Source organism: Eumetopias jubatus, unplaced genomic scaffold, assembly GCF_037043125.1.
Source record: "Eumetopias jubatus isolate StellerSeaLion01/CBP00866 unplaced genomic scaffold, mEumJub1_p1.0 scaffold_3, whole genome shotgun sequence".
NCBI classification, from domain to species: domain Eukaryota; kingdom Metazoa; phylum Chordata; class Mammalia; order Carnivora; family Otariidae; genus Eumetopias; species Eumetopias jubatus.
Window position 1 is genome coordinate 129,351,786 of NW_028274809.1, and position 26,122 is coordinate 129,377,907.

A 26,122-nucleotide genomic window follows, 5' to 3' on the forward strand; every position below is an offset into this window, starting at 1 on the left:
AGCATTCAGTTTACATATGGAAAAAGTCTGAATGGTCTAACAGGCCCCTCTGGGACTCTCCTTCAGTGGACTTTCCCATCTGGAAGGTCTGTTTTCTGTTCACATCTGGCTTATTGCTTCTCTAGAACACTTCAGGCGTATGACTTCATGATGCTGACCCTATCCTTTACAGCTAGTATTTGTTTCCCCTCTTATGAACTACAATTTCCCCTCTTATGAACTATGCACTCACCATAGCCCACATATATTAACGTTTTGGCAAAGACAGTAAAGTCCATACTTTAAATTTCCTTTTCTTCCCAGTGACCCCTTACCCAAAAAATGAGATCGGGCTTACACCGTTTTTCTTCATTGTATGAAGGCACGACAACAGAGAGCCGTTTGGTAGGTGAGTCCCAGATGCTGGGCAATGTTTCCTTCTGTCCTCTGGCATTTAAGAAGAACCTCTCTTCTTCATGTTGATGGAGGTATGGCATTTTCGTAGCAGTTATAAATGCAACAAAGGAAATCTAAAAGCAGGTATGTTAACAAGAAATTATGCTACGTTCACTTTTTTTTTAGATTTGTTATATAAGAATACATCACTTTTGTGGTTTTTTTTTTTTTTTTTTTTGGTGGAATATTTACCCTCAGTTTTTAGTCCATTAACAGTGGTCTGGAGGTGACACCAAAATTCAAATCCCTTACTTAGGAACTCATTATTGTCCTTTCTTCCACTGGTAAGGAACTAATGCCTTAAGAGGCTCCCTGTCTCTTCCCACCTGTCATCCTTAGGCCTCTGTCATCCTAGATCTAATAGGGAATAGTCACTACAGAAGTACAATCCACTCTAAGATGCCCTGAACCCCCAATCCCTGGCAAACGCACTGTGAGGTCCCATTCCTACTTGGAGCCTATACGTGACAGAGAATAAGTTCACAGTACAGGTGGAATGTATGGAGTGAGGGCAGACCTCCCATCTAGGACCGGATTGACCCAGGGTATGAAGGGAAGACCCCTCTATCCCCATAGTAGGGACCAGTAATGCTTAAGAATATATTCTTGACACTTATCCCTGATTTGAATTCAGAATACATTATTTTTTGAAGTAAAGTATCAAACTTGTAGGCTCTGGCACCATTCACTACTAACATTAGATAGCCCCCTTCCATATTTATTTGGGAACTAGCTTTGGAAATAACCATTCTTTGTAACATTGTTTCTACTGGTACACTTTCTGCTTTTAAAATAGTCAATTCACAAATTTTTGGAATGCTACTCATTTTTTTTTTAAAGATTTATTTATTTATTTGAGAGAGAGAGAATGAGAGCGATAGAGAGCACGAGAGGGAAGAGGGTCAGAGGGAGAGGCAGACTCCCTGCCGAGCAGGGAGCCCGATGTGGGACTCGATCCTGGGACTCCAGGATCATGACCTGAGCCGAAGGCAGTCGCTTAACCAACTGAGCCACCCAGGCGCCCGCTACTATTTTTAATGTGGTGACCATTTATAATATTCCGTTGGGTACATACTGAAATTGAATTTGCTTTGATTAGTAGGAGCATGGAGGCAGTATCCTGACTAGTGGTTAAGAGTTCCTATTCTGGGGCGCCTGGGTGGCTCAGTTGGTTAAGCGACTGCCTTCGGCTCAGGTCATGATCCCAGAGTCCTGGGATCGAGGCCCGCATCGGGCTCCCTGCTCGGTGGGGAGTCTGCTTCTCCCTCTGACCCTCTTCCCTCTCGTGCTCTCGATCTCTCATTCTCTCTCTCTCAAATAAACAAATAAAATCTTAAAAAAAAAAAAAGAGTTCCTATTCTGCACCCCAGTGTCCAGATATTGTGATTTCTAAATTCAGTTTCCTATTGAAAGGAATCAGTGCTCTTTGTAAGATGCCAGAGTATCATCTCATTATTTTGAAAACTTGCCTTTTATAAAACTTACCTTTTACATATGAAAGATATTTCAGAGTAACTGAATAGCTGAGAATGAAATTTTTTTCATTACAGAATTCTAGGTAATACATGAAAAAGGAATCATACAATTAAAATCTGCACTCTGCAACCCCCAGAGAAATATGGATTTAGGTTGACAAACTATATAATTGGTGAGTCAGGCTAACAAAATTCCTGAATCCCTGGATCCATCTTAACACCAGAGACAATCAGATATTACAAGCCTTCTGACATAAGAGGAAGTATTCAGCATCAGTCACATACTTTTTTTTTTTTAAAGATTTTATTTATTTATTTGAGAGAGAGAGAGAGAGAAACAGCGTGAGAGGGTAGAAGGTCAGAGGAAGAAGCAGACTCCCTGCCGAGCCAGGGGCCAGATGTGGGACTTGACCCCAGGACTCCGGGACCATGACCCGAGCCGAAGGCAGTCACCCAACCGAGCCACCCAGGCACCCAGTCAGATACTTTTTTTGATTAAAAAATTCAAACATGCATTTGATTAAGTCTCTAAATGTTACTACCAGTTTATAGGAAATTCAGGGGACAGAGTAAGATGTTAAAAGTTACCAAGGGGATGCAATCAATAAAATCCAGAGTGTGAGAAATGCTATAGGACAAATGACCACTTGTTAAAGAAAAGGGAAAAAAAGAAAACAAAAAAAGGACAAATTGTTACAGATTAAGATATTTGAGACATCAGCAGAATGCTAAGTGTGTGTGAATGCTTAAATGAACAAATGACTATACTAAAACATACATGAGGCATCTGAACTGATGGGATGTTTGAAATAATTGAATAATAGTTAAAAATTTTTAAGAATCCATTATAACTTTATTATGGTTACATTTAAAAAAGGGTGTCTTTAAAGATAAATGCTGAGGGTTTACAGATAAAGTGTTAGATCTCGGATTTGCTTCAAAATAATTCAGAAAGGAAGTGGGGTGAGGAAGAGTATGTATGGAAAGTGGATATATATGAAACTAGTTGTTTTTTTTTTAATAATGATTTCCTGCTCTGGCATTTTAAACAAATGAAGGTCCACTAGCTGTGTGACATTTTTATACATAATATACTTAATATACATAATATAATTTTCATATGTACATACATACTCTCCAATCTCAGTCTCCTCATCAAATGAAGCTAATGATGATAACATTTATGTCAGTGTTGTTTTAAAGATACACAAGATAACCCCTGTTAAACACTGAATACAACACCCAGCATATTATAAGTCCTCTATAAATGGTAGCTCTTATAATCACTTCAAGCTAGTGGGATCAAATACTTGCAGTACACCCTCATAATGCATCCATTTAACTCTGTGCAACAGAGAGATTCAACAAGCAGATTCAATCTAGGATTCTGTCCAAGTTCTGCCCCACCAACAACCTGACTTGCTCAAAAACCCGAAAAAACCCTGAAATCTTCATATACCACTAAGGGAGAGAGAGGACTCCTTTCTCACCCAGACACAAATCACCGAAGAAGTCAGGTCACACTGGTTTTTCTCTATTAAATTGTTTCTACACTGTGAGTTTGCAAACCTGGCAAGGTGGAAGAATGGCCTTCCGAGCAGGGCTATCTAGGCGGCGCATCTGGGTGTCGAGGAAGCAGAAACCTCTCCATGCACGAACTGGATGGCAGGCTCATTCCAAATTATATGGGAGAAAGCTCACTTGGCAAATTGTCTATTACTAACGGATCAGCAAGTGTTTAGAATGTTTCTATTTCCAGAGTAATGGCAAAGAAAATCCGAATTTGAATTCTATTGTACTGCCTCCTTTAGAGGCTGCGAATATAGGGTGTTTAATTTTGGAAGTAACGACTCCGACATATGGTAACACTAGGCCTGTGTGTCTTGGTCTTACTGTGTCGCTACTGATCTTCTTGAACCACTGATTTATTCCGATCTGTAACAGATGGTTCTCGTCAATGCTCTGTCACCACCTTCTATCTGCTTAACCACATCAGGAAAAGGATGAGTCTGGGGAACACACACATCCTGGGGGCTCAAGACCTTCCCGGGTGGAGCTGCACAGGCTGCAGATCCGGGAGGAAGTCTTGGAGACTGACAGGGCGGGTGGACAGAGGTCCGGGGACCAAGGAACGAGTGGAGACTGGGTGAGCACGTCCCACAGTGAACAAAAGTAACAGGGTCTGGGCACAGAGGGAGGTAAAGCTCTAAAATAAAAATAAAGGGAAGAAAGGGGGTGTGAAATTCTAGGAGAGGAAATCCTGGGGTCAAGGCTTGGGAGAAGGATGGTGCAAAGGGATAGGTCAAAGAGTGGGCTGTGCAGAGGAGAGGATACGTGGCGGCCGAGTCTCCAAGACAGCAGGGAGCCTAGGCCCGCGTCGGTCCCCCATCCCTCTCCTCACCAGTATCAGGACTGCGGCCGCCAGCGCCACGCCGAGAACCGCCAGCTGCAGCAGGAACCAACTCATCCTCCATGCCCAGGTCGCCGCCCGCCCTACCCAGCACCTACACACATGCGGAAGCGCGGCCGCGCAGCCCCGCCTCCCGCCGGCAGAGGGGCAGCGCCGGCCAGGCGCCCGCCGCCCACACCGCCCCCTCGCGGCAAGGCGTTGCGTTCCACTGTAGGGTTGACAGAATCAGCAAGTAAAAATACAGAATGTCCACTTAATTTGAATTTCAGGTGAGCAGTAAACAGTTTTTTGACAGCCTTGTTAAAATAGAATTCACACACCATACAACCCACCCATTTAAAAGGTTTTGGTATATTACACGAGTTTTTAAAACCTGTGATACAACATAAAATTTGCCATTTTAACCATTTTAAATATACAGTGCACAGTGGTACTAATTATATTCACATTTTTCTGCATCCATCACCATTATCTATTTCTAAAACATTCTTCGCTGCCCCCAGCCCCTGGTAACAACTAATAACATGTACTATTTGGCGTATACTCATAGGAAAAAAAAATTACTCTTTGTTTATCTGACATTCAAATTTAATTGGATGTCCTGTATTCTGTCTGGCAACCCTACCTAGGAGGAAGGTAGGGAGGCCTTGAGCCACAACACAGCCTACAACACAAGAGGCTCCTTTGGAGCCCGCTCCGGGGACCTGCAAAGTGTAACCTGGTGCGGATAATGAGCACCCAGAAAGTTTACGTAACTCTCCAGTGACTGAGCAGGGGGTCCTTTACTTGGGAGGAGGCAAGCCCAGGGCCCAGCCTCAGATGGAGGCGGGAAAAGGACGGGGAAACTTTGGAATAATGCTCCACACTCAATACTCAATTCTTGGCAATAAGGTCGGTTTTCTCTTAAACCCCTGAACTACCAGACTGTTTCTCAAGAGACACACTCGTCTCTTTCCCAATAGCAGATTCGTCAAAACGCATCCAAGGCAAAGAAGCCTAGAGGCGTGCGGGGATAGACACCGTCGGAGAAAAGGTGGGCCGGGAACCACCCTCCCCGCGCCCAGCCCTTTGCGTCTGAAGCAGCGAGAGAAGGGCGCGGGCGTCCCTGTCGAAAGTTTGGAGGCGGCGTAGGCGCGCGGCCCGGAGGCGCGGTGTCGCCCGGCGCAGGCGCACGCGCGCGGGCGGGAAGATGGCGGCCGGGTTCAAGTGAGTGTTGGCGGCCGGCGGTCGCGTGTTTGTACTGTGGTGGTCGGAGGCTTCCTTTAACCCTTCGCTGGGATATTTCTCACCTGGAGGCCACCCTGCCAGATTCCCATTTCTTTCCCTCATGGAAGCAGGCGACGGGCGGAAGGACCTGGAGGCGGTCGTAGTGAAAGGAAAGGGGGCTTTTTCTCCGCAGTGAGAGGGGAGGTGAAAGGGACTGTGTACAGAGTTCAGTACCCGCGGCAAGCGCTGTGGCCTGGTGTAGTGTACGTGCGGCCCCAGGGGACCCCGTTGTAATCTTTTTAAAAAGTGTTGTATCAGAACCCCATGCCACCCTGTGCTTCCTCTCCTCCGTGATTTATTTCTAAAAGGATTGTGCCTTGTTCGGAAGGTTTTACTTAAGCCTTTTTTGTGCCACTCTGGTGAAGCCTGTAAGATTTTTGTCCTCAGAGTCAAGTTTTTAAATGGATAAAATATGTAAGATTCCAAAGGAAAACAATTGTATTGACGCAGTTATCTTTCTTTTTGTATAAACTCCGAGTTGTTGAAATAATGATACATACGTGCTCTTTTAACAACATTCTTAAACTCTAGTGGGGAGTCTGTAACTGTTAAACTCCTGGAATCCCAAAGTAACGAGTACGAGTCTTCACGTAAGCTTCGACAACTATAAAGTAAAAACGGAAACATTTAATCTCTGTGGTTGTTAAAGTTGCAGGTACTAATATTTTATAAAGGTTTATTGCCTACAAACATAATTGAAGAATATGCTAAATTTCAGCTCCAGGATAGTGAAAATAAAGGTGAAATTTTTTCATGTTAAGAATCCCTGCTTCAGAGCGAAAGTGACATTATTTTAGCAACTGGATTAATTCTTTTAAAGATGCCCAAAGGCTTTGGGCTCCAACGTGTAATTGTTTAGAGTTAAGGAGCAGTTGAGTGTGATTACTACTGCAAGAGTATCTCTTTTTAGTAGTTATATGTGGCAACATAAACTTTCAGAATTCATGAAAGAAACTTAGTTTCAAATTGGGGAGATTTATGCTGCATCATCACGCTCCTAAGATCTTTGCCAGTTTTTGATTTATGTTAAGATTCATTAACTTACCTCATATATTTTTAACATGTTTCAGAACTGTGGAACCTCTGGAGTATTACAGGAGATTTTTGGTGAGTAAAGGTGGTTATGTACAGGTTGTACCTTTTGATAACAGTATCATGTGCTTCTTTTCAAATTATATGAATTAACGAGGTTTAATGTGTTTTCCCTGGTGTGTGTAAAATATAAATGTAGATGTAATTTGCTTTCATGTAAATTTATTTAGAAAGAAAACTGCCGTCCTGATGGAAGAGAACTTGGTGAATTCAGAACCACAACTGTCAACATAGGTGAGGATGTTTTGAGTTCTAAAATAGAATGAAGTTGCTTCAGACTTTGTTTTTTCATGTATTTTATTTGCGATGTTTTTTAAACTCACTATTGTTTCAGTTGTCATGTTCTTTTTAAATTTTGAAGTAACTGTAGTGTTTTCCTCCCTTTCTTCCTTCAAAACCTCCAAGACATGATTTTCTTACATCTTACACTTATTAAACTTTGTTGCAAACACAAAATTTTCCAGTTTAACCTGTATGACATTCTTGAGTTTTAGCCTGAGCCATTTAAACAATATTTGAGCCAAATTCTGCCATACCTAAGGGAATCCAGTGATTTTGTGTCAAGAGATTTTTTTCTGTAGGACAGTTCTGTGACCGAATGCAAATGATTCAAATTCAAGAATAGGTGAATAATTCCTAAAACACTAATTTTAAAATAGTTACATCATTTAAAAAAGACTTGAGCTAGGAATAAATTTTCACAAGCAACTGAGGTATATAGCAACATAAAATTTTATGTAGAAAATGAACACTTTCCGTGGACTTTTTCATTTTATTCTTTTTCAGGTTCAATTAGTACTGCAGATGGTTCTGCTTTAGTGAAGCTGGGAAATACTACAGTAATTTGTGGAATTAAGGCGGTAGGTTTAATATGTCTTACTGAGATTCAAATTACCAAATTAGCTTCATATTCTTATTAGATTGTAATTTACACCTATATTTCTGTTGATTAGGCAGTCAGGTGTCAGTTTTTTAGTATTCTTCATTTTCTAAAATGACCCAAGTCCAGTGACTCTTAATTTATGAACATGCATCAAATGGGCTGAAATGAAACCATTTTAGAAATCCTCACTACCTTTAATTTTTTAAGAATTTGGTTGTTATTGAGAAGGAGATTTTTGGTGACATTCTTTTATCCAGTGATAGCATTTAATTTGTGCAAATAATGTAGAAAATTAAGACTGCTCCCGAGAAAAGCTTGAGGGAATAAGAGCCACTTTTTACTGAGTACCTTTTATGTCCCAGGCACCTTAAATTAGATGCTTTATTACAGAATTACTAGTTTAATCATGAGAACAATCACTTGAAGTATAATTTGTCTTCTGTTTTACATGAGATTCAGTAACTTGTCCAGGAACGTGACTAGAACTTAGATATAACTTTGACTCCAAAGCTTGTGCTTTTTTCACTATGTTACACTGTGATTACTTAAAGTAACCTAAGTTGAGATTCTTCCTCAGGGTGATAAAGCTGGGGTGATATCTGACAATATGACCTAAGCACTTAATTGTGCCACCTTTTATGCTGGGGACATAATATCTCATTTGACCCTCATTAAGAATCCCTAAAAGTAGGTCATATTAATTTCTCATTTTGCAGATGAGAAAATTGAATGGTAAGAGGTTCTATGATTTGACTACAGTCCCTCAGCCAAAAAGTGTGGGTCTGACATTCAAACCAGGTCAGTGAGTCCCAGGCTTTTGCTCTTACCACTTTATCACTTCCTAAATCTGGCTGTGTTAAGGATCACCTTGGGTTTAAATTCAGATTCTTTGCTACTAAATGAGAGGAAGAAAACCAATTACTATATTTTTTTTAAAAGAGCCCCATATAATTTTGATTAGTAGCACTAGAATGTAGGCAGCTAAGCTATGCTGCCTTTTTAACCTTGCAGACCTAATATGAGGATTTGTGCCAATGTCCTTATAGCCCAGTAGGACTCCCTAAAAAGCACAGTAGATGGCTAAGATGGTCTTTGCTGCAGGTTTCTCTAACTGATTGCTAAGCTGTCTTCACAATTATTGAATAGCTTCTTTCATAGGAAACATTTGTTTGCTTCTTTAGGAATTTGCAGCACCACCCACAGATGCCCCTGATAAAGGATATGTTGGTAAGTTAAATGGTTTAATTTTAATACAAGTACTTTAATAATACATTTAATGATAATATTGTAGTTCAGGCCTAGTAGCTGAGTTGAAGAAAATGTAGAAGATTCAGAAATACATTGGAATGAAGCAGATTCCTGAATAGTTAGAAGATAGCCTAATAAGCAAGATAAAGGGAATTTTGTAACATTTTCAGCTTTGATCAGTTGTTTATACATTCAGATGTCATCAACCAAGAAAACAATCTCCTTGGAAAGGGTTGTAATCACAAACTTTTGTTTCCATAAATACTCATTTATGCCACTATGCAATTTTCTTCTTGCCTTGGACCATCTTTTCTTTATGGTAGGTACCAACATTTTTAAAAATGTAGGCAGTTGGGTATGAGTACAAAGGCTATCTGCTGTTATAGATTGAGGTATATTGGAAGAAATCTTATTTTTTTCTGAAGGATTTGGGGATTGAAGCCTTCCTTAATAGATGCTTTTTATATTTTTGGTATTTGTGTGAAAAAAAAAAGTTGGAAATAGATTTTATCTAAGCCTGAGAGTATTACAGTGCTTTCCACTTGCAAATCCTATCTATGGCTATAGTCACCTTTGCAGTGGATTGAGAATAAAACTTCCATAAACCAGAGGTGAAGTTTAGTTCATAGCTGCAGAGTGTTTCTTTCAGTTCCTAATGTGGATCTACCACCTCTGTGTTCATCGAGATTTCGGTCTGGACCTCCTGGAGAAGAGGCCCAAGTGGCTAGCCAGTTCATTGCAGATGTCATTGAAAAGTAAGATCATCCTGATAACATCTATCATTCATTTTCAGAGTTTTTGACCTTTAATTTATTGTGCTTTATTATTAAATCAAGTTCACAGATAATTCAGAAAGAGGACTTATGCATTTCTACAGGAAAGGTAAGATGAATAAAGAAACTATGAGGTTTTATTAATTCTGAATTGTTTTTTAGGGGAAGAGAACAGGGAAATTAAAATAATAAACCAGTGGCCTTAAATATGAATGTCTTTAGATGGAATTTATTTTTAAAAAAATCCAGCTTACTCTGTAACTATCTAAATAAACCATGTATTTCATAAAAAAAAGTTTTGAGTAATTTCTTTTATTATCTAATTGGGAGCCTTTTTATGCTGAGGTAACTTTTTTCCTGTTTCCAACAAATAATTCAGATATACATTAGTATCTGATCAGCTGATGTGTTTAGGGTAAATCCACACTACACATTTCAAGTCTAAAATTTAGAACTAAGTTGACTAGGACCTAGAGGCTTTTCTTATTCGATTATATACAAATTTATTAGCATTGTAAAGCCTAGCCATTTCATATATTAAGGTTTCTGTGGGAAAGTATGTTTTGGACTTCATTTAGGACTTCCAAAAGCATTTCTTTCATCTGCTAACTTAGCAAGAATGCAGATTCCTTCTATATCTGTAGCTCTCAATGGAAATCTAGATGTTACTTGTCAGTTTGGTAGTTAAAAGCCAGCTTTTTTTTTTTTAAACCAAACCTGTCTACTTTGTTGGTTATATACTTTGTAGAATTTTTTTTTTAAGTTTTTGAGCCTTGAAGATCATCATGCTTGTCTAACCAAGGATTCTGTGGTTTTAAGTTGAAACGAATACCATGCTCTACCCACCAGAAGTCCTTTAATTTACACTTTGTGTAAATTCTGTTTTAGCTTTCTTGGGTTCTATACTGTGATATCATTTGCCTCGACTATGATGGGAACATCTTGGATGCTTGTACATTTGCCTTGTTAGCAGCTTTAAAAAATGGTAAGCAACCTTAATAAAAGGCACCATTCCTTCTTAGTGTCAGAATATTGTTTTGTTAAACTTTATCAAACTTTTTAAAAGTTTTTGTTAATATCAAGTGATCATTCATGAGTTTCTAAATTAAAAAAAATTTTTATTTCCACTAAATTTACCTTAATTATCCTAATTTTTATTTTTTTAAAAAGATTTTATTTATTTGACAGAGCACAAGTAGGCAGAGTGGCAGGCAGAGGGAGAGGGAGAAGCAGGCTCTCCGCTGAGCAGGGAGCCGGACGTGGGACTTGATCCCAGAAGCCTGGGATCATGATCTGAGCTGAAGGCAGCCGCTAAACCGACTGAGCCACCCAGGCGCCCCAATTATCCTAATTTTTAAAATACTTCTAAACAATTTAAAGAGGGAAAAGTGAATTAATAAAGCGTAGAAACCTGTATTTGTTACAGTGAGAGACTTACTTCACATATTTGCCTTTTTCTAGTACAGCTGCCAGAAGTTACTATAAATGAAGAAACTGGTTTAGCAGAAGTTAATTTAAAGAAGAAAAGTTATTTGAATATTAGAACTAATCCAGTTGCAACTTCCTTTGCTGTATTTGATGAGTAAGTTAATCAGATATATAAAAAATTATGTAATTAAGGTAATGGATTGTTACTCAGCTTTCTAACTTTACAGGAAATGCCCACAGTGACCATACATCCTAGTTTCCCCTGGACACCTAGGTTTGTAACTGTTGTCCCTGCAGAATTATTAGCTAAGCCTCATACTTTCAAAACCATCCTGATTTGGATGATGAATTTTGTGTTCTGTTTCTTGGTTTTCTTATTCCTGTGTAATGTTAATTATTTCACGGAAGATTTACCTTAGTCTACCTTCTTTAATATATTCATAAATTTAAAAGGTGAAGATTCTTACAAGTAGTAGAATGTTAGGTTGCTATTAGCTTTTCTGGTTTCCCACCAGTTCTATCCTAGTGCTTAAATCTGACATCAGTACTGTTCCCATGGATTGGTAATTTATATTTTTCTTGTATTTTAAATAGCACTCTGCTCATAGTTGACCCTACTGGAGAGGAGGAACATCTGGCAACTGGAACCTTAACAGTAGTAATGGATGAGGAAGGCAAGCTATGTTGTCTTCACAAACCAGGCATGTTCCTTCCATTTTAACCCTAAACATGTAAAGTAAAACTCAGTGTGAGCTTCTTTGTATTAGGGAGGGCCAAATGGAATGTGAGAGGTTTTACTGTTTACTGCAGTTTCTTTGTTATCTCAAATTCCTTACTTTTCTATATTGTCTGCCAGTGGTTCTTAAACTTACGGTATGCATCAGAATCACTTGCAGGGCTTGTTAAAACAATTTGCAAATCTTGAAACAGTCTCACTGGCTTACATTATTCAATTTTTTGTATTATAACTTGATGTTGATTTTTTTATTTTTTAACAAGTAAAATAACAGACATTTAAAGTGTTGTCACAATAATTTTTCAGGTGGAAGTGGGCTGACTGGAGCTAAACTTCAGGACTGTATGAGTCGAGCAGTTACCAGACATAAAGAAGTAAAAAAACTGATGGACGAAGTAATTAAGAGCATGAAACCCAAATAAACAACCACCACATTTTCAAAACGGATTTGTAAAAACTGTATTTGTTACACTGTGCACAAACCTTTTATACTAAATAAATATCAAACTACATTCTTCAGAAAGATGTTTCTAGTATTTCTTAGGTCACTTCCATATGTAGTATGTACAGTGAAACCATTTTTAAAAAGCAATGACTTAGGCAAACCAACCCTAATGGTTTGTTAAACCATCTCCCTGTTTTTAATTAAAAATCATAGGGTTGTGCTTTTGTATAAAGTTTGTACATCTAGCAATGTAAAATACTGACACATTTAAAAAAACAAAACCAAAAAATGAAGTAGAAACTCAGAATCCTTTGATTCAATGCTCTTATGGTTTTAAAAAAGAAAAAAAAAAAGAAAAGCAAGACTCAGAATTTTGGAGTGGTTGGCGTGCCTCTCTTCATTTTACTTTTTGACTGGCTGCCTGTATGCCGATGACGATGTAGCTGAGCTGTTTGTGCTGCTGCTGCTGCCATAGCCATTTGATGCTGCAAGAATCGCAACTGCTGCAAAAGGGAGGGGAAAAAAAAGTCAAGTTATGTTAAATGTAGGCAAGTATGGAAAGGTGCTTTTCCTGAGAGATGAAAACAACAAAACTGAAAGGGAGAAAGCACCAAGATAACAAAAAGGGACTATATCACACTGAGACAATGCACAGTCAAACAGCACCAGTGGCACAGAAGCCTGCTGCTGAGGGCTTTAAAAATGGGTTCTTGGTAAACTTCAAAAATATTTGTTACTTTGCCCTGCCAGTCTATACTGTAGTAACTCAGCAACTTCAGTTACTATTTTGTCATATAATAGTTTATAGCAATATAAAACCACCCTGCATACCAAAGATAGTCAACTATAATATGCGGACTTCCTACAATCATGGAATAACATTTTTCTAAAACAGATATGACATTTACTAATAGGAACACTGGTATACTTGCCTTTTTCTGCAGTGCATTATCAAAAAGTTAACCATTGGCACTTACAACTGTTTCAAAAAATACTGGAAACTACAAAATATGTTAATGTGCCACCAGCACTTCATGAAAGATTTTAAATTAGGAAGAGTAGGGCTCAAATGTACAAGATATGTTCAGTGCTCCAAGGTGACTGGCTAAAATGTCAGACTTTTAAGTAAAATTTGCTAAATTATTTACCTACTATTGTATAGTCTTAAAAGACAGTAAAATAAAACTAGAGTAAGGTATGTTGAAGTACTTTTGGAGCAGAGTATCTTTAAAAATGTAATCAGAGTGAAGTTGCTGGATTACTTGTATCTGTTGCTGCTGCTGTTGAAAGGCAGAGGAGAGCTGGAATCTCTGCTGAGGAAGGCTTTGCTCAGGTCTGTTCTCGGCAGAGCCAAGCTGAGACAACACTACAGAGAGGAGAAGGGAAAGCAGGCCAGTCAAAAAGTTTGAAGGCTACCAGGGTTAGAAAAGGACAACACAGAAAATGAAATAGAAAAGTTATCAGTATGATTAATCTTAAGTATCAAATCACAGACATTTCAGAATAAATTTAGTATCGTCTCCTGTTAGTTGAGGGTACCACTGATTACAGAACCTCCTGGATATGAAAGGGAAGGGAGTGCCCAGGTGCCAAAGCACTATATCCCTTTTCTTCCATCACAATGAAATTTGATACTAGTGTTTTGTTGAGAAGGCTTTCTTGTAAAAATGTAAAATACAGTATGTGGTTTTAAAATCTAATCAGTGAAGTAGGAAAGGGAGTAGGAGAAGTCCACACTCCCGTTATGACAAAACTGATGGACAAGTGCTTTAAACAAAAGATGCTGCAATGAGTTTCAGACTACACTACTAGCCAACAATGGTGGTGAACTGAGACTTCAATATTCTATTTCTTTTCAAGCTGAGGGGGACCAGAGTAATCAGTTTAACCCTTTCAATGTACAGATGAAAAAAATTCCAGGCCAAGACAGTCTGAGTGATTCACTCAAAAGTAATTATTGACAGGTCTAGAGCTAGAAACATTCTCATGATTTTTCAGCCTACAATTCTTTCCACTAAAATGTACAAAAGCCACTTTAGGAGATTTTTAACTTGAGTGATAAAGGTTTATGATCACAAATTTCCATTTGGAAATTCACAAGCTCGAAGTATGGCATTATGTAAGACACTGCTTATTCTAAATTCAGACACTGGGAGCTGTAGAGCTATGACAGTAAGCCCAGTGATAATTCAAAACGTTGACATTATGTTTGCTCACTCAATCCTTGAACTCTATCATAGCTTACTTACACATGTGGCTTAGTGACTTTAATAAACGTAATGTTATAATTGCTGTCTTTAAGTGACAAGGTATCTTCATTAATGGTAAATCTTTGGTTCACCATTTACTGCTGGAAGTGGTGAGCAGTCATTTAGTATAATGCCATTTTTTTTGACAAATGATAAAAGTGGCTTATAAAAGTTATGCTGACGATTAGGTCCTGATTTTCATGCAATTGCAAGCTACCACAATGAGACCAAAGACATGCAATCAAGAAAAATGCAGTCTCAATAACCCGGGAGAACTAAGATTTAACAGCTTTGGTAGCTTCCTAGTAAGTTGGATAACTATATAAAATTTTACCAACTGTAATGTGAGGAAAACCCAACTACTATTAATATATGTAGGTAAAAACATTTTTTATCAACTGTCAAATTAACAAAAAAAATCTCAGGGCCACCAACCAACTTAATAGTTCATGCATTAAATAGAACCATATTTTTTCCTCAGTTACTGCTCCTAAGAGAAGGAAAAGAAATAATTAAAATATTGAGATTCCCTATGTGATCAGTTATTTTTAGTAAATTCAACATATGAAGGTATAAAGATACCAACCAGCTGCCTGTGATTGCATAAAACTTCCCACTCCAGCAAGGTTAATAACAGCAGCGTGCTGAGCAGATAAGGCCTGTTCTTGACTGGCTGAACCTTGTTCAGAACCCTGAATAAAAAAAAAAAACACGACTGTACAAAAAGAAGAACAATTCTGAGTTGGTGAAATTTTTTTCCTCCCGGTAGGAGGAAAAATAGCAACATCAGATTAGGTCTTGTAAAAAGAGTAACGAAGTGGGCACCTGGGTGGCTTAGTTGGTTAAGTGACTGCCTTCCGCTCAGGTCATAATCCTGGATTCCCAGGATCAGGTCCCACATCAGGCTCCCTGCTCGGTGGGGAGCCTGCTTCTCCCTCTGACCCTCCCCCCTTCTCCTGCTCTTTCTCAAATCAATAAAATCTTAAAAAAAAAAAAAAAAGTAACAAAGTGTTCATGGACTAGAAATTTCACATAGTAAAGATGGTAAAGTCACTTTCAAACTGACCTACAGGTTCAACTCAATTCCTCTAAAAACCCTAATGGTTCTTTTTTTCCTCTACAGACAAGAAGATTCTAAAATTTAGATGGAAAAGAGAAAGATCTAGAACAGCTAAACAGTTTTGAAAAATAAAATGGGAGGAATCACACTGCCTGATTTTAAGACTTACTATATAGTCTACACTAATCAAGACAGTGTGGTACCAACACAGGGATAGATACATAGCTAGGTGGAAGAGAACAGAGAACACAGAGAGCCAGGGAAATACATCTTGACAAAGGTGCAAAAGTAATTCAACTGATTTAAGGTTGGCTTTTTCAACAACTAGTGCTGTAGCAACTGAACAACGATCCCTTTCGCCCCCTGCCGATAAACCTTGACCCTAAGTCTTAACACCTTAAACAAAAATTAACTGGAAATGGATCACAGATGTAAATGAAAAGCTATAAAATTGTTAGAAGACAACAAGGAGAAAATCTTTGGGCCATAGGGCTAGGTGAGGCATTCCTAGACAACACATAAGGCATGATACATAAAAGAAAGAAATTGATAACCCAGACTTCATCAAAACTAAAAACTTCCACTCTGAAAAAGACATCCTTTGCTACCACCTAAAACAGTGTTTGAAACAACATTTTAGTAAATAACATAAGTCAAACATTTCAAAAGTTACAAGACAACTTATCTTGAGAGGATTTCCCTGGATATTGATTTAAAAAATGGGCAAAAGGACCTGAGTAGACATTTCTCCAAAGAAGATATATAAACAACCAGCAAATATATGAAAAGATGTTCAAAAGCATTTATCATTAGGGAAACCCTTGTGCACTGCTGGGGAGAATGTAAAATGGTATAGCCATATGGAAAACAGTATGCAGAGCCTTCAAAAAATTAAAAATCCCACTCCTGGGTATTATCCCAAAGAACTGAAAAGCAGGGACCTGAAGAGCTGTTTGTACACCCATGTTCATAGCAGCATTATTTATCACAGGCAAAAGATGGAAGCAATCCAAATGTCCGACAGATGAATGAACAAAAAAATGTAGTATATACATACAATGGAATATTATTCAGCCTTAAAAACTAAGGAAATTCTGACACACACTAAAACATGGAAAAACTTTGGGGACATTATGCTAAGTGAAGTAAATCAGTCACAAAAAGACAAGCACTATCTAGAGTAGTCAAATGCAGAGAAACAGAAAGGAGAATGATGGTTGTCAGGGTTAGTGAGAGAGGGAAATTACTGTTTAATGGGTACACAGTTTCAGTTTTGCAAGATGAAATGCTGTGGAGACTGGTAGTCTAACAATATAAATATACTTAACATGCACACTTAAAATGATGAAAATGGCAAATTATATATTACATGTATTTTACCAAAGATGGCAAATTATGTATTACGTGTATTTTACAATTTAAAAAAAGTGCAAATCAATTTTATATCCAGCCAAGTAATCCTTCATGTGTTAAAGAATAAAGAAAAACTGTTTTGCATGTGCCCTTCCTGAGAATCTACTAGAGGATGAGCTTTACCCAACCAAGACTTAACTGGGGAATCTTTGTGAACTGAGAAACTCTGGGGAGACCCAAGAATCAGTATTTTTAGTTTCCAGATAATTCCAAAGTGTAGCAAAGGTTCAGAAAAACTTGTAGTTCCTTCTCCTTTAATTTATTTAATTTATTTATTTGACAGAGAGCACAAGCAGGGAGAGTGGGAGAGGGAGAAACAGACTCCCCACTGAGCAGGGAGCCTGATGTGGGGCTGGATCCCAGGACCCTGAGATCATCACCTGAGCCGAAGGCAGATGCTTAACCGACTGAGCCACCCAGGCGCCCCCCTTCTCCTTTAATTTACTGCAGTTCTTATTCAATTTCATTCTGTTTAACAATATACAAATATTTATTTGTGTCTATCTTCCCTTTCCCCTAAGCTTCATGATAATAGGGACATCTCTATTCCGACAGAGACAAAACACTGCAAACAAAAAGATGAAGACTGGGCAAAAAAATGCATGGGCTATAGGAAGAGAAAAAGAATTTGAAATAGGCACCCAATAACTATCACTACAACTGATACTAAAAGCAGAACAGGAATTGTCTGTTTGAACTAAAACCATGCCAAATATGCTTGGAATAAAAAAAAAAAAGTTACAATTCTGTAATACAAAGCAAATGGAAGGCTGGAAGGCACATACCTGATCCCCTGGCTGTTGTGGACTAGAAGTTGTAGGTTGCTGAGGCTGCTGTGGTGTAAACTGAGAGAGCTGCTGCTGTTGCTGCTGTAGAGTGTTAAAAATGAGTGAACCACCTGGAAGCTATTAAAGAAGAATTAGCTCATTTCACATTATTTAAATTTCTTTATTCCATAAACACTTTTAGAACATTCACTATGTATCAGGCATTCTTCTGTGGATTGAGGAAATAGGTGGATAAAAACCAAACCAAACCAAACCAATATCCCTGCCCTTAAAAAAAAAATCTACTTAAAAACAATTTTTAATTGCTATTACTTCAGGCTCTCAAATATCTAAGTAATCTCAAACATCCATGATTCTGCTTAATAGTTACCTATCCAAATGTACACACTACCTTTTATTTAACTCTTTTTACATATCAGTATAAAACAGCATTAAATGCATTACATAGTATAAACAAGAAACTGGTGATAATCAGATATACATATTAAAAAAACTTCTCTAATTTGTTCTAGCTTTACCAAAAACCGGAAATGCATGGATTTTTATGTAACACAGTAAGGAATTCCAAAGCTGTAATGGAAGTACATTAGATATCCGTATTTTTAGTTCAGAAGTACTACTTGCTGCTGTCATTCTGTACCTAAATTACTTCAAAAAAACCCCCAAACAAAAAAAAAAACCCACTTTTTAAAGCATCCAGAAAATCCCGTTAAAAATTAAAACTATGGTTTTCAAATGCATCAGGAAATAAATGTTTTTTCCACTTATCCTATAGGGGTTTAAGCTATTAGTAATCTCCCTTCATGCATGGTTTTGCTTTCCCTGATTTGTTACTACAGTCAACAGCAGTCCAGAAGCAGATGATCTTCCTCACATGATCAGGTCAAGGGTAGCCTAACACTATACAACACCTATGTCATTCACCTCACTTCATCTCATCACCTAAGCATTTTATCATCTCACATTATAAGAAGAGTAAATACAGCACCCTGTACTGACTTTGAGAGACCATATTTACTTAACTTTTATTATAGTGTACCTGTTACCACTGTTCAATTTTATTAATTATTGTTAATCTCTTACTGAGTCTAATTTACAAATTAAACTTCATTGTAGGTATTGTGAAAACAAAGAGACGACTAACTAGAGTCTGGAAGCTCAATGTCAATTATAGGAAGACTGTCAATTACAGATCCCAGCAAAAGAATCCTCAATAGGAAAAAATCGTTAGTGACAGGCCCCAGCAGGGAAAGATGTACACTGCATCTCCAACAAGAAATCGACCACTCCTGAAACTCAGCCACCAAGAAGCTGTCGTCAGCCTGAACTCTTGCTTTTCTCCAATGGACTTCACTCAAAACGACCCTCTCCACTTTCCTCCTCCTTCATCATAAAATAACATTCCTCTCTTTTGTTGAACTTGCCTATGGTTTTGTCATAGCTTGCTTGGCCCAAATTGCAATTCTGTTATTCCCAAATAAGCCAATTTTGCTGGTAAAATAACTGAGTTTTATTTTTAAGGTTAACAGTATGCATATAGAGGAAAAAAAACCAGTATATACAGTGTTTTGGTACTATCCATGTTTTAGGCACCCACTGGGGGTCTTGAAAATATATCTACTGCAGATAATGGGGGACTACTGTACAAGCACCTTGAAGTCCTTAAGAGAAAGTCCAAGCAAATAAATACCCAACTACAGACCTCTCAGGTCTGCACAGCCAAAAAAAAAAAAAGGTGTCCTCAGATCAGTATCTATAAACCTCATTGTTAGGTAAATCTGGACTTAGTATAGGCCAACTGTTCCTTCCTCAATCAGTTAAGATAATAAATGCAGCAAAATATAATTAACTTATAAAGTAGCCTTACTCCTTATGATTAGTGCTATTAAGGAATTCCACTCCTTTCCAACACCAGTATGGAAGGAAGTTGGTTAAATAAACCAATGTGATCTGTGGTCTGTCCATATTACAAGTGGACTGTTCTGCCATTACATTCTGTAAATATAGACATTGTTTGCATCTTGTGTAAGAAATGTTTTTTAAGTTTTGGCTTAAAATACATTTCCTGATTTGTTATTCCTGAAAACCAGGTTGAGTTGATCTGTCTGGTACTGTTTTTTGTTTTTGTTTTTTTAATTTTACTTATTTGGCAGAGAGAGAGCGGGCACAAGCAGGGAGAGCAGCAGGCAGAAGGGAGAAACAGGCTCCCCCGATGATCAGAGCCCGACCTGGGGCTTGATCCCTGCACCCTGATCATGACCTCAGGGATCATGACCTGAGCCGAAGGCAGATGCTTAACCGACTGAGCCACCCAGGCACCCGTCTGGTACTGTTATTTCCTAATAATCCAAAGCTCTGCCATTTTGTGTCCACACATTCATGTCTACCTTTTCTAAAGGTTCTCTGTAGACAATCCCACCCATTTTCCAAACTGGTAGCTTTATACTGGACCTCATCCTTAAAGGACCTACGTAACATCCAGAATATTTTAAGTTCACAATGTGTATTAAATTCTCCACTTTCAATCTTTTTACATGCTAACATTGATAACATGTAAGTAAAGACTCATAATTAGACACAAACTGTAATCTGACGAACATTTAATGAATGACTGGAGCCTGGCATTGTGCTAAGAAATCATTCTGCTTAGGAAAAGAACACCTACCTATTTTTAAAATCTTTCTTCAAGCAAACAGTAATACATATGATACATACATAAAATTCCTGTTGAAAGGAATTATTTTCTAAGTATATCTATTACTGCTATTGTAAGCAAGTGTAGTTCTTGGTAGTTGTCAATTCTCCCCATTGGAACAGCTAGTGCTTGATTACGCAGAGTGCTAGAGCCAATGAGAGTGGTATGTAGGATACACACTCTTTCTCTTTATCCACTTCCCACGTGATCATACAAAGAAAGCATTAATTAACCACACCCTTAGAAGATTTCGAACAGATTTCAACATTTCAAATGCTTATATGATCAGATATACATCATTAAAAAAGATAACAAACATAAAAACTTCAATCAAAAGCAATACAATCACATTTACCTGGAGTAGATTTAAGGGCCTGAGATTTGAAGTATTTTTTAAACCAAATGGAACACCTGTTAAATAAAACTCATGGTTAAAAGAGGAAATTAAATTTTATTACACTTCAAAATATTTTATACTTTAGTACGTATAAATACATTTTAAGTACTTTCTGCATAGATGTGGTTATTTTTTCTGTACTTTTAAGATAAAAAACAAACAAAAAAATTCATCAATACCTATTAACACTAAGATCTTATTCAAAGATGTGGAGCACCAGATGTACATTTTATAGGCATACCTCAGATATTGTGGGTTCAATTCCAGACCACTACAATAAAGTGAGTATTGCAATAAAGCAAGTCAAATGAATTTTGATTTCCCAGTGATGTTTACACTACACTGTAGTCTATTACATGTGCAATAGCATTATGTCTAAAAATATAATGTACAAACCTTAATTAAAATATTTTGTTAAAAAATACATTGAGTTTTCAATGAGTCACAATCACTGATCATAGAGGACTACAACAAATAATAATGAAAATATATGAAATACTGCAAGAATTACCAAAATGTGATCCAGAGATATGAAATGAGCTATGGCAAAATGGCATCAACAGCCTTGTTTGATGCAGGATTGCCACAAACCTTCAATTTGTAAGAGAACATGCAGAATCTTTCAAGTGCAATAAAGCAAGGTATGCCCGTATTCTATTATTTCAGAAATGATAACGTCTTTTACCACTATTTTGACTTTTGGCTAGAGAAAGTAATCAGGAAGTATGCAGACACCATGAATATAATAAAACTGTCACTGTTGTGCAAATACATTTCAGGGATTGACATCTACTTAAATTTCTCAGTGCTAAGTAGTATACAAAAATAATCCTATCTCCGAGAACCCCTGTGCTGTTTGCTATTTTTTCAAGTACAAATGGTAATATTAACAATGTTAAAGAACACTGAATTTTGTCAAAACTGAAAGTCAGGAAACAATGCTGTTAATCCTGAACTTAGTCCCAAAAATATGTGATGCAACACAGAGCACATAAAGCACGGGTTGGCAAACTTTTTCAGTAGGCCCTGTGGGCCACATATGGCCTCTGTGGCATATTCTTCCTCTTCGTTGTTTTTTTTTTTTTTTAAACAAACCTTTAAAAATATAACCATTCTTGTAGTTTGTAGGCCACGGTCTCAAAGTATGTGCATATTCTGCCAACGAAATATACCAATTTGAACATTAATTAAAATGTACCTAGTCCTCTCAGATAACTGAACTAAAAAAAGATAAAAGGCAGAACATTCATAGGTGATGGTATCAAAGCATAATCACATTAAAATATTACAGTATTGATATTACTCATCAGGAAAAATTCTCATGAAAAGATATGACATAACTTCTTCTATTTATTTATTTTTGAAGATTTTATTTATTTGAGAGAGAGAGCAGGAGGCTGGGGGGGCAGAGGGAATAAGCAGATTCCCCACTGAGCATGGAGTCCAACGTAGGGCTTGATCCCAGGACCCTCCCTGAGATCATGACCTGAGCCAAAGGCAGACACTTAACCAATTGAGCCACCCAGGCACCCCCATAACTTCCTTTAAAAATGAATGACATCTATCTAATGCTTATGGCTTATCAAAGGCACTTTCAAATCACTTCATTAATGTCTCCTGAGTACCATCTAAAGTTAGATATTTTTACTCCCACTTTAGAACAGATGAAACTGAGGCCAAGGGAGAAAAATTAAGTGACTTCTTTTAGGCCCCCCAGTGAACATCTGGAGCCACATATAACTAATTGGTAAATATAAGCATCCTAAATTCAACACTTGATTCCATCTCCAGAGCTTCTGCCATTAACGTTTATGAACATTAAAATGAGATCATCAGCTAGAATTACGAAATCACAGCAATATGTTACCTGTTTAATTAAATTATACTCTTTGGGTTTGACTTCTCATAACTCAAATTTTTTGATACATTTTTCTTACTATGTCAAGTTTGTTTCTCCTAAGTTTTTTCTCAGCAGTAAGAAATTGGATTATTCCAAGATATTACAAAACATTATTTTAAACAACATTAAAAAATAGAGTAAGTTGTTAGAATTGTTTTCCAGTACATGTAATAGTAATTACTACTGCACTGGAACTATCACTGTTTATGATGAAGACGGCAAATGTTTTTGAATGCTTATGTCTCAGGCAATTTAAAGCACATCATATTTACTTATTTAACCTTCACAACTATGAGGCAAAGCATTATTTTCCCCCATTTTATTGACAAGGAAAGTGGGGTGACTTTCCCATGATTACACTATTCAGTAAGTTGCACAACTGCGAGTGTGGCTCCAAAGTCTAGGCTTTTTATTGCCATTCTATGTTGCCTTTCTCATACAATCTATGTTTCCAAAATGTATTTCTTTTACCTGGAAAAGGAGGACTACCCTGACAATAAGGTTATCAAAATTAATTTATTATGTTTGGAAGGCAGACATAAGTTGCAGAAACTTACCAAGTTTCTTCATTGAATTGCTAAATGGTTTTTAATTTAAATATCAGGACTTCCAGGGCTTTTTAAATGTAATACCTGCGACACAATGCTTCAAGAAATAAGGACATTAAGTGTATATAATATGCTTAAAATGACATTTTTATATTAGCATGTACTTTAATTTTTTAGAGGTTATTATTTCCAATATTCTGACCTGCTTGAGAAGCTGCCTGCATTGCACCGGGCAATGCATTTGGTAGCAGACCGCCTGAGGGTAGAAGGCCACTCAGGTTTATTCCTGCAGGAGTTATGGCACCAGTGTTACAGCCCAGCATAGGGTTTGAACCACTCATCAAAGCCTGAGCTCCACTGCAGGAGAATAAGACAAAGCATTAAACTTGCACTACAAAAGAAAATTTCAGTCACATAATAATTCCTAGGATTAAAAAACAAGCTACTAAACAAACAATTAGGTATTTTGGTCTTAAACATCAGTTTTGGGGCTCTGTTTCATTTTTATGCTAGAGAGTAACAGAATCTAAGATTATCTAAAATTAAGTACTGTATACTTATCAAGGTTTAAAATATAATTTGAAAGAGTAAAAGCATTAATCAAGGGATTAAAATATAGTAATGCTGAGGATAAACAAGAAAATCTACACTGCTGTCAATGTGAAGTAGTATCAGGTTAGTGCATATAATACCTAATTACCTAAAATTAAAACATCCTTGTTGAGATAGTTTCTATCCATATCTAAACTATTTTTTTTTCAGTTTCAGAAATACGCAATTTATTAATTTCACAAGAATTTTAGATCAATGAAAATATCTTAAAAACAAAAACAAAAACACACACACAAAGAAACAAAATCAGGGCATCAATGCAAACTTACCAAACAGAGCCCACTACATTGATGAAGTTAAGTCCAGCAGAGTTTGCCATGACCTGGGTGGCCGTGGTTCCTGTAGTTATGGATGTTACCATGGTGGAAAGAGGAATGGTCGTTACAGGCATTGCCTGGCTCAGAGACCTTTGCTGCTGAGCAAACTGAGTTAACAAAGTGGGCTGAGGGGTGAAGCCTGAATCTTGGGGAGTAAGGGTGGCTGAAGGGGTAATAGGAGTTGAGCTCTGAGCATCAGGAGGGTGTGGGGTCGATGAAGGGGTTGGTGTAGGAGTAGATGGCTTAGGAGTTCCAGATCCTGCTCATTGAGAAAAATAAAAATTGCTAGTTTGTTATAAATGGCCAGTCCTTTTTAAAATAAGGTTAATGGAATCTTACTTAGCACTGACAATTTGTTCCAGTTTTTTTTTAAGCAGTTAACTGCAAGTGTTAATTTCTACACATGATACATGAGTGTTGCTACACTCAATTACAATTAAGGATGCAGTATATCACCTAAAAATTCCATCAGAGATGCTATTACAGTAACAATAAAAATATACATTTGTATACTACCACAATACCCATTTAAAAGTTAATTTCTTACATGCTACCTTTGGCCTAAAGAGTTTAAGAGGAATTCAAATTAATTTTTGTTATTTACGATTTCACTAATTTAGAACTTCATTTAAAAATATTGCTTATTTTCTGTAACAGTCTGAGATAAATTCTGAACATATTTAATTACATATGGTTAACAATCATATTTGGCACCTAAATGTACATGTTTAATTCCTAACACATCAAGTTTATCCTGACAAACAAATTTACAGAACACAATAATAAAGCAAATATTTGATAGATAATACTGCATCTTTAACAGTAACTGTGTACTTCTGTTTAAATGTAAGAATGTATAGAAAATCTGTTGTGAATGAAGTATGCACAGTTTATCAACTTTTTAAAAAAAAAACAAAAACAAAAAACAAAAACCAAAAAAATAAAACCAAAAGCTCTTGAGGTGTTTTCTTTTTTAGCTTTCATGTCCTGCAGAAAGAAAGGAAAGAAATGTGAATGTCCAGAAGCTGTCACTCAACCCTTACTTAAAGTAACAACTGTGTGCAGTAGATTAACATAATCCATACCCACAACATAAGAAGTGTGAATAAGACTTCCAGGAAATTTATAAATTTTTCTTTGTGCAAAACAAGAAGGCAGAAAAATTACACCTTTTGAGCTATCAAGATGAAGATGTTTATATCTAAGGCGAAGACCACCCTATCACTGTGCAGTGTACTAAAACTTTCAAGCACACTTTAGTTATCTATAAAAAAATCTAAAAAACTGGAATGCTTTTTTGCAAATTGATACCTAAATATCTCAGAAAACTCTAATTTGAAGAAATTCTCCCAATTGAATGCTAGAATTCTTGCCTAAGTTTTCTTGATGTTAAAAAAAAAAAGTATTTAGTAAAAATTACATTTTAATATTTTCAGAATAATGCCTTATGATTATTAACACATTTTAGCAACTGATTACAATTTTTAAGAGTGTAGGAGTGTTTTTGAAAAATCGGCTTTCAGTTTATCACCACCTTGGAACTAGCTGGTTTCTTACATATACAAAAATAGGACTGCAGCAACAACTCTTATGACTTGTTTTTCTTATCAGCTACATAAGTTTACATAAAATGTAACATGATCCTAGGGAACACTGGAATAAAAAATATTTTGGAATCTTATTGCCACATTTAACAGATTATTTTTTTAAGGAGATGTGTAGGTTGTAAATCTATAAGGTATACACACAGTGCATACACAGATACAGAAAAACAAATACAATTACAATAAACACATAATACATACAATTAACAAGAGATTCGCCTGAAGCTTCTCAAAACTTATACATTTTGGGTACATAGTACATTCAGATTTCAATATTTCACTGGTCAAAAAAAAAATAGCTTTTTAAAGAAACACTAATGCAAAAAGCTAATGAAGAATTTTAAGTTA

General features: G+C 37.0%; 3 protein-coding genes across 14 annotated transcripts in view; 1 reads left to right on the plus strand and 2 right to left on the minus strand.

The window, feature by feature from the left end:
• Positions 1-4,419, minus strand: part of ALG5 (ALG5 dolichyl-phosphate beta-glucosyltransferase) — a 45,726-nt gene extending 41,307 nt beyond the window's left edge. The window contains exons 1-2 of the mRNA XM_028107199.2: positions 4,312-4,419; positions 338-509 (exon numbers count right to left, since the gene is read on the minus strand). Coding sequence (XP_027963000.1) covers positions 338-509; positions 4,312-4,377 — 238 coding nt within the window. The 5' untranslated portion in view covers positions 4,378-4,419. The remainder of the gene's footprint in view (positions 1-337; positions 510-4,311) is intronic.
• A 1,086-nt stretch (positions 4,420-5,505) lies between these two features.
• Positions 5,506-12,269, plus strand: EXOSC8 (exosome component 8). The gene is made up of 11 exons (XM_028104149.2): positions 5,506-5,526; positions 6,657-6,693; positions 6,849-6,912; positions 7,465-7,538; positions 8,743-8,788; positions 9,459-9,564; positions 9,646-9,691; positions 10,471-10,567; positions 11,044-11,164; positions 11,605-11,711; positions 12,053-12,269. Exons 1-11 carry the CDS (start codon positions 5,510-5,512, stop codon positions 12,166-12,168), a joined length of 831 nt encoding a protein of 276 aa, XP_027959950.1. The 5' UTR covers positions 5,506-5,509; the 3' UTR covers positions 12,169-12,269.
• The window catches only part of SUPT20H (SPT20 homolog, SAGA complex component), a 38,656-nt gene continuing 24,714 nt past the window's right edge, over positions 12,181-26,122 (minus strand). For 5 of the 12 annotated variants that reach the window (XM_028104054.2, XM_028104068.2, XM_028104062.2 and 2 more), the window contains 7 exons: positions 24,123-24,429; positions 23,444-23,598; positions 20,752-20,807; positions 17,699-17,818; positions 15,027-15,132; positions 13,454-13,557; positions 12,181-12,694 (listed from right to left, as the gene is read on the minus strand). In XM_028104054.2, the coding sequence (XP_027959855.1) occupies positions 12,557-12,694; positions 13,454-13,557; positions 15,027-15,132; positions 17,699-17,818; positions 20,752-20,807; positions 23,444-23,598; positions 24,123-24,429 (986 nt within the window). In that variant the 3' untranslated portion in view covers positions 12,181-12,556. The remainder of the gene's footprint in view (positions 12,695-13,453; positions 13,558-15,026; positions 15,133-17,698; positions 17,819-20,751; positions 20,808-23,443; positions 23,599-24,122; positions 24,430-26,122) is intronic. The other 7 variants (XM_028104104.2, XM_028104099.2, XM_028104091.2 and 4 more) reach the window with 4 other exon arrangements.

What these genes read in the sequence shown, in the direction of transcription:
- EXOSC8 (XM_028104149.2), top strand. An exon ending in AGTATTACAGGAGATTTTTG is followed by an intron (nt 6,694 to 6,848) that starts GTGAGTAAAGGT and finishes AAATTTATTTAG; the next exon opens with AAAGAAAACTGCCGTCCTGA. An exon ending in TATGCATTTCTACAGGAAAG is followed by an intron (nt 9,692 to 10,470) that starts GTAAGATGAATA and finishes ATTCTGTTTTAG; the next exon opens with CTTTCTTGGGTTCTATACTG.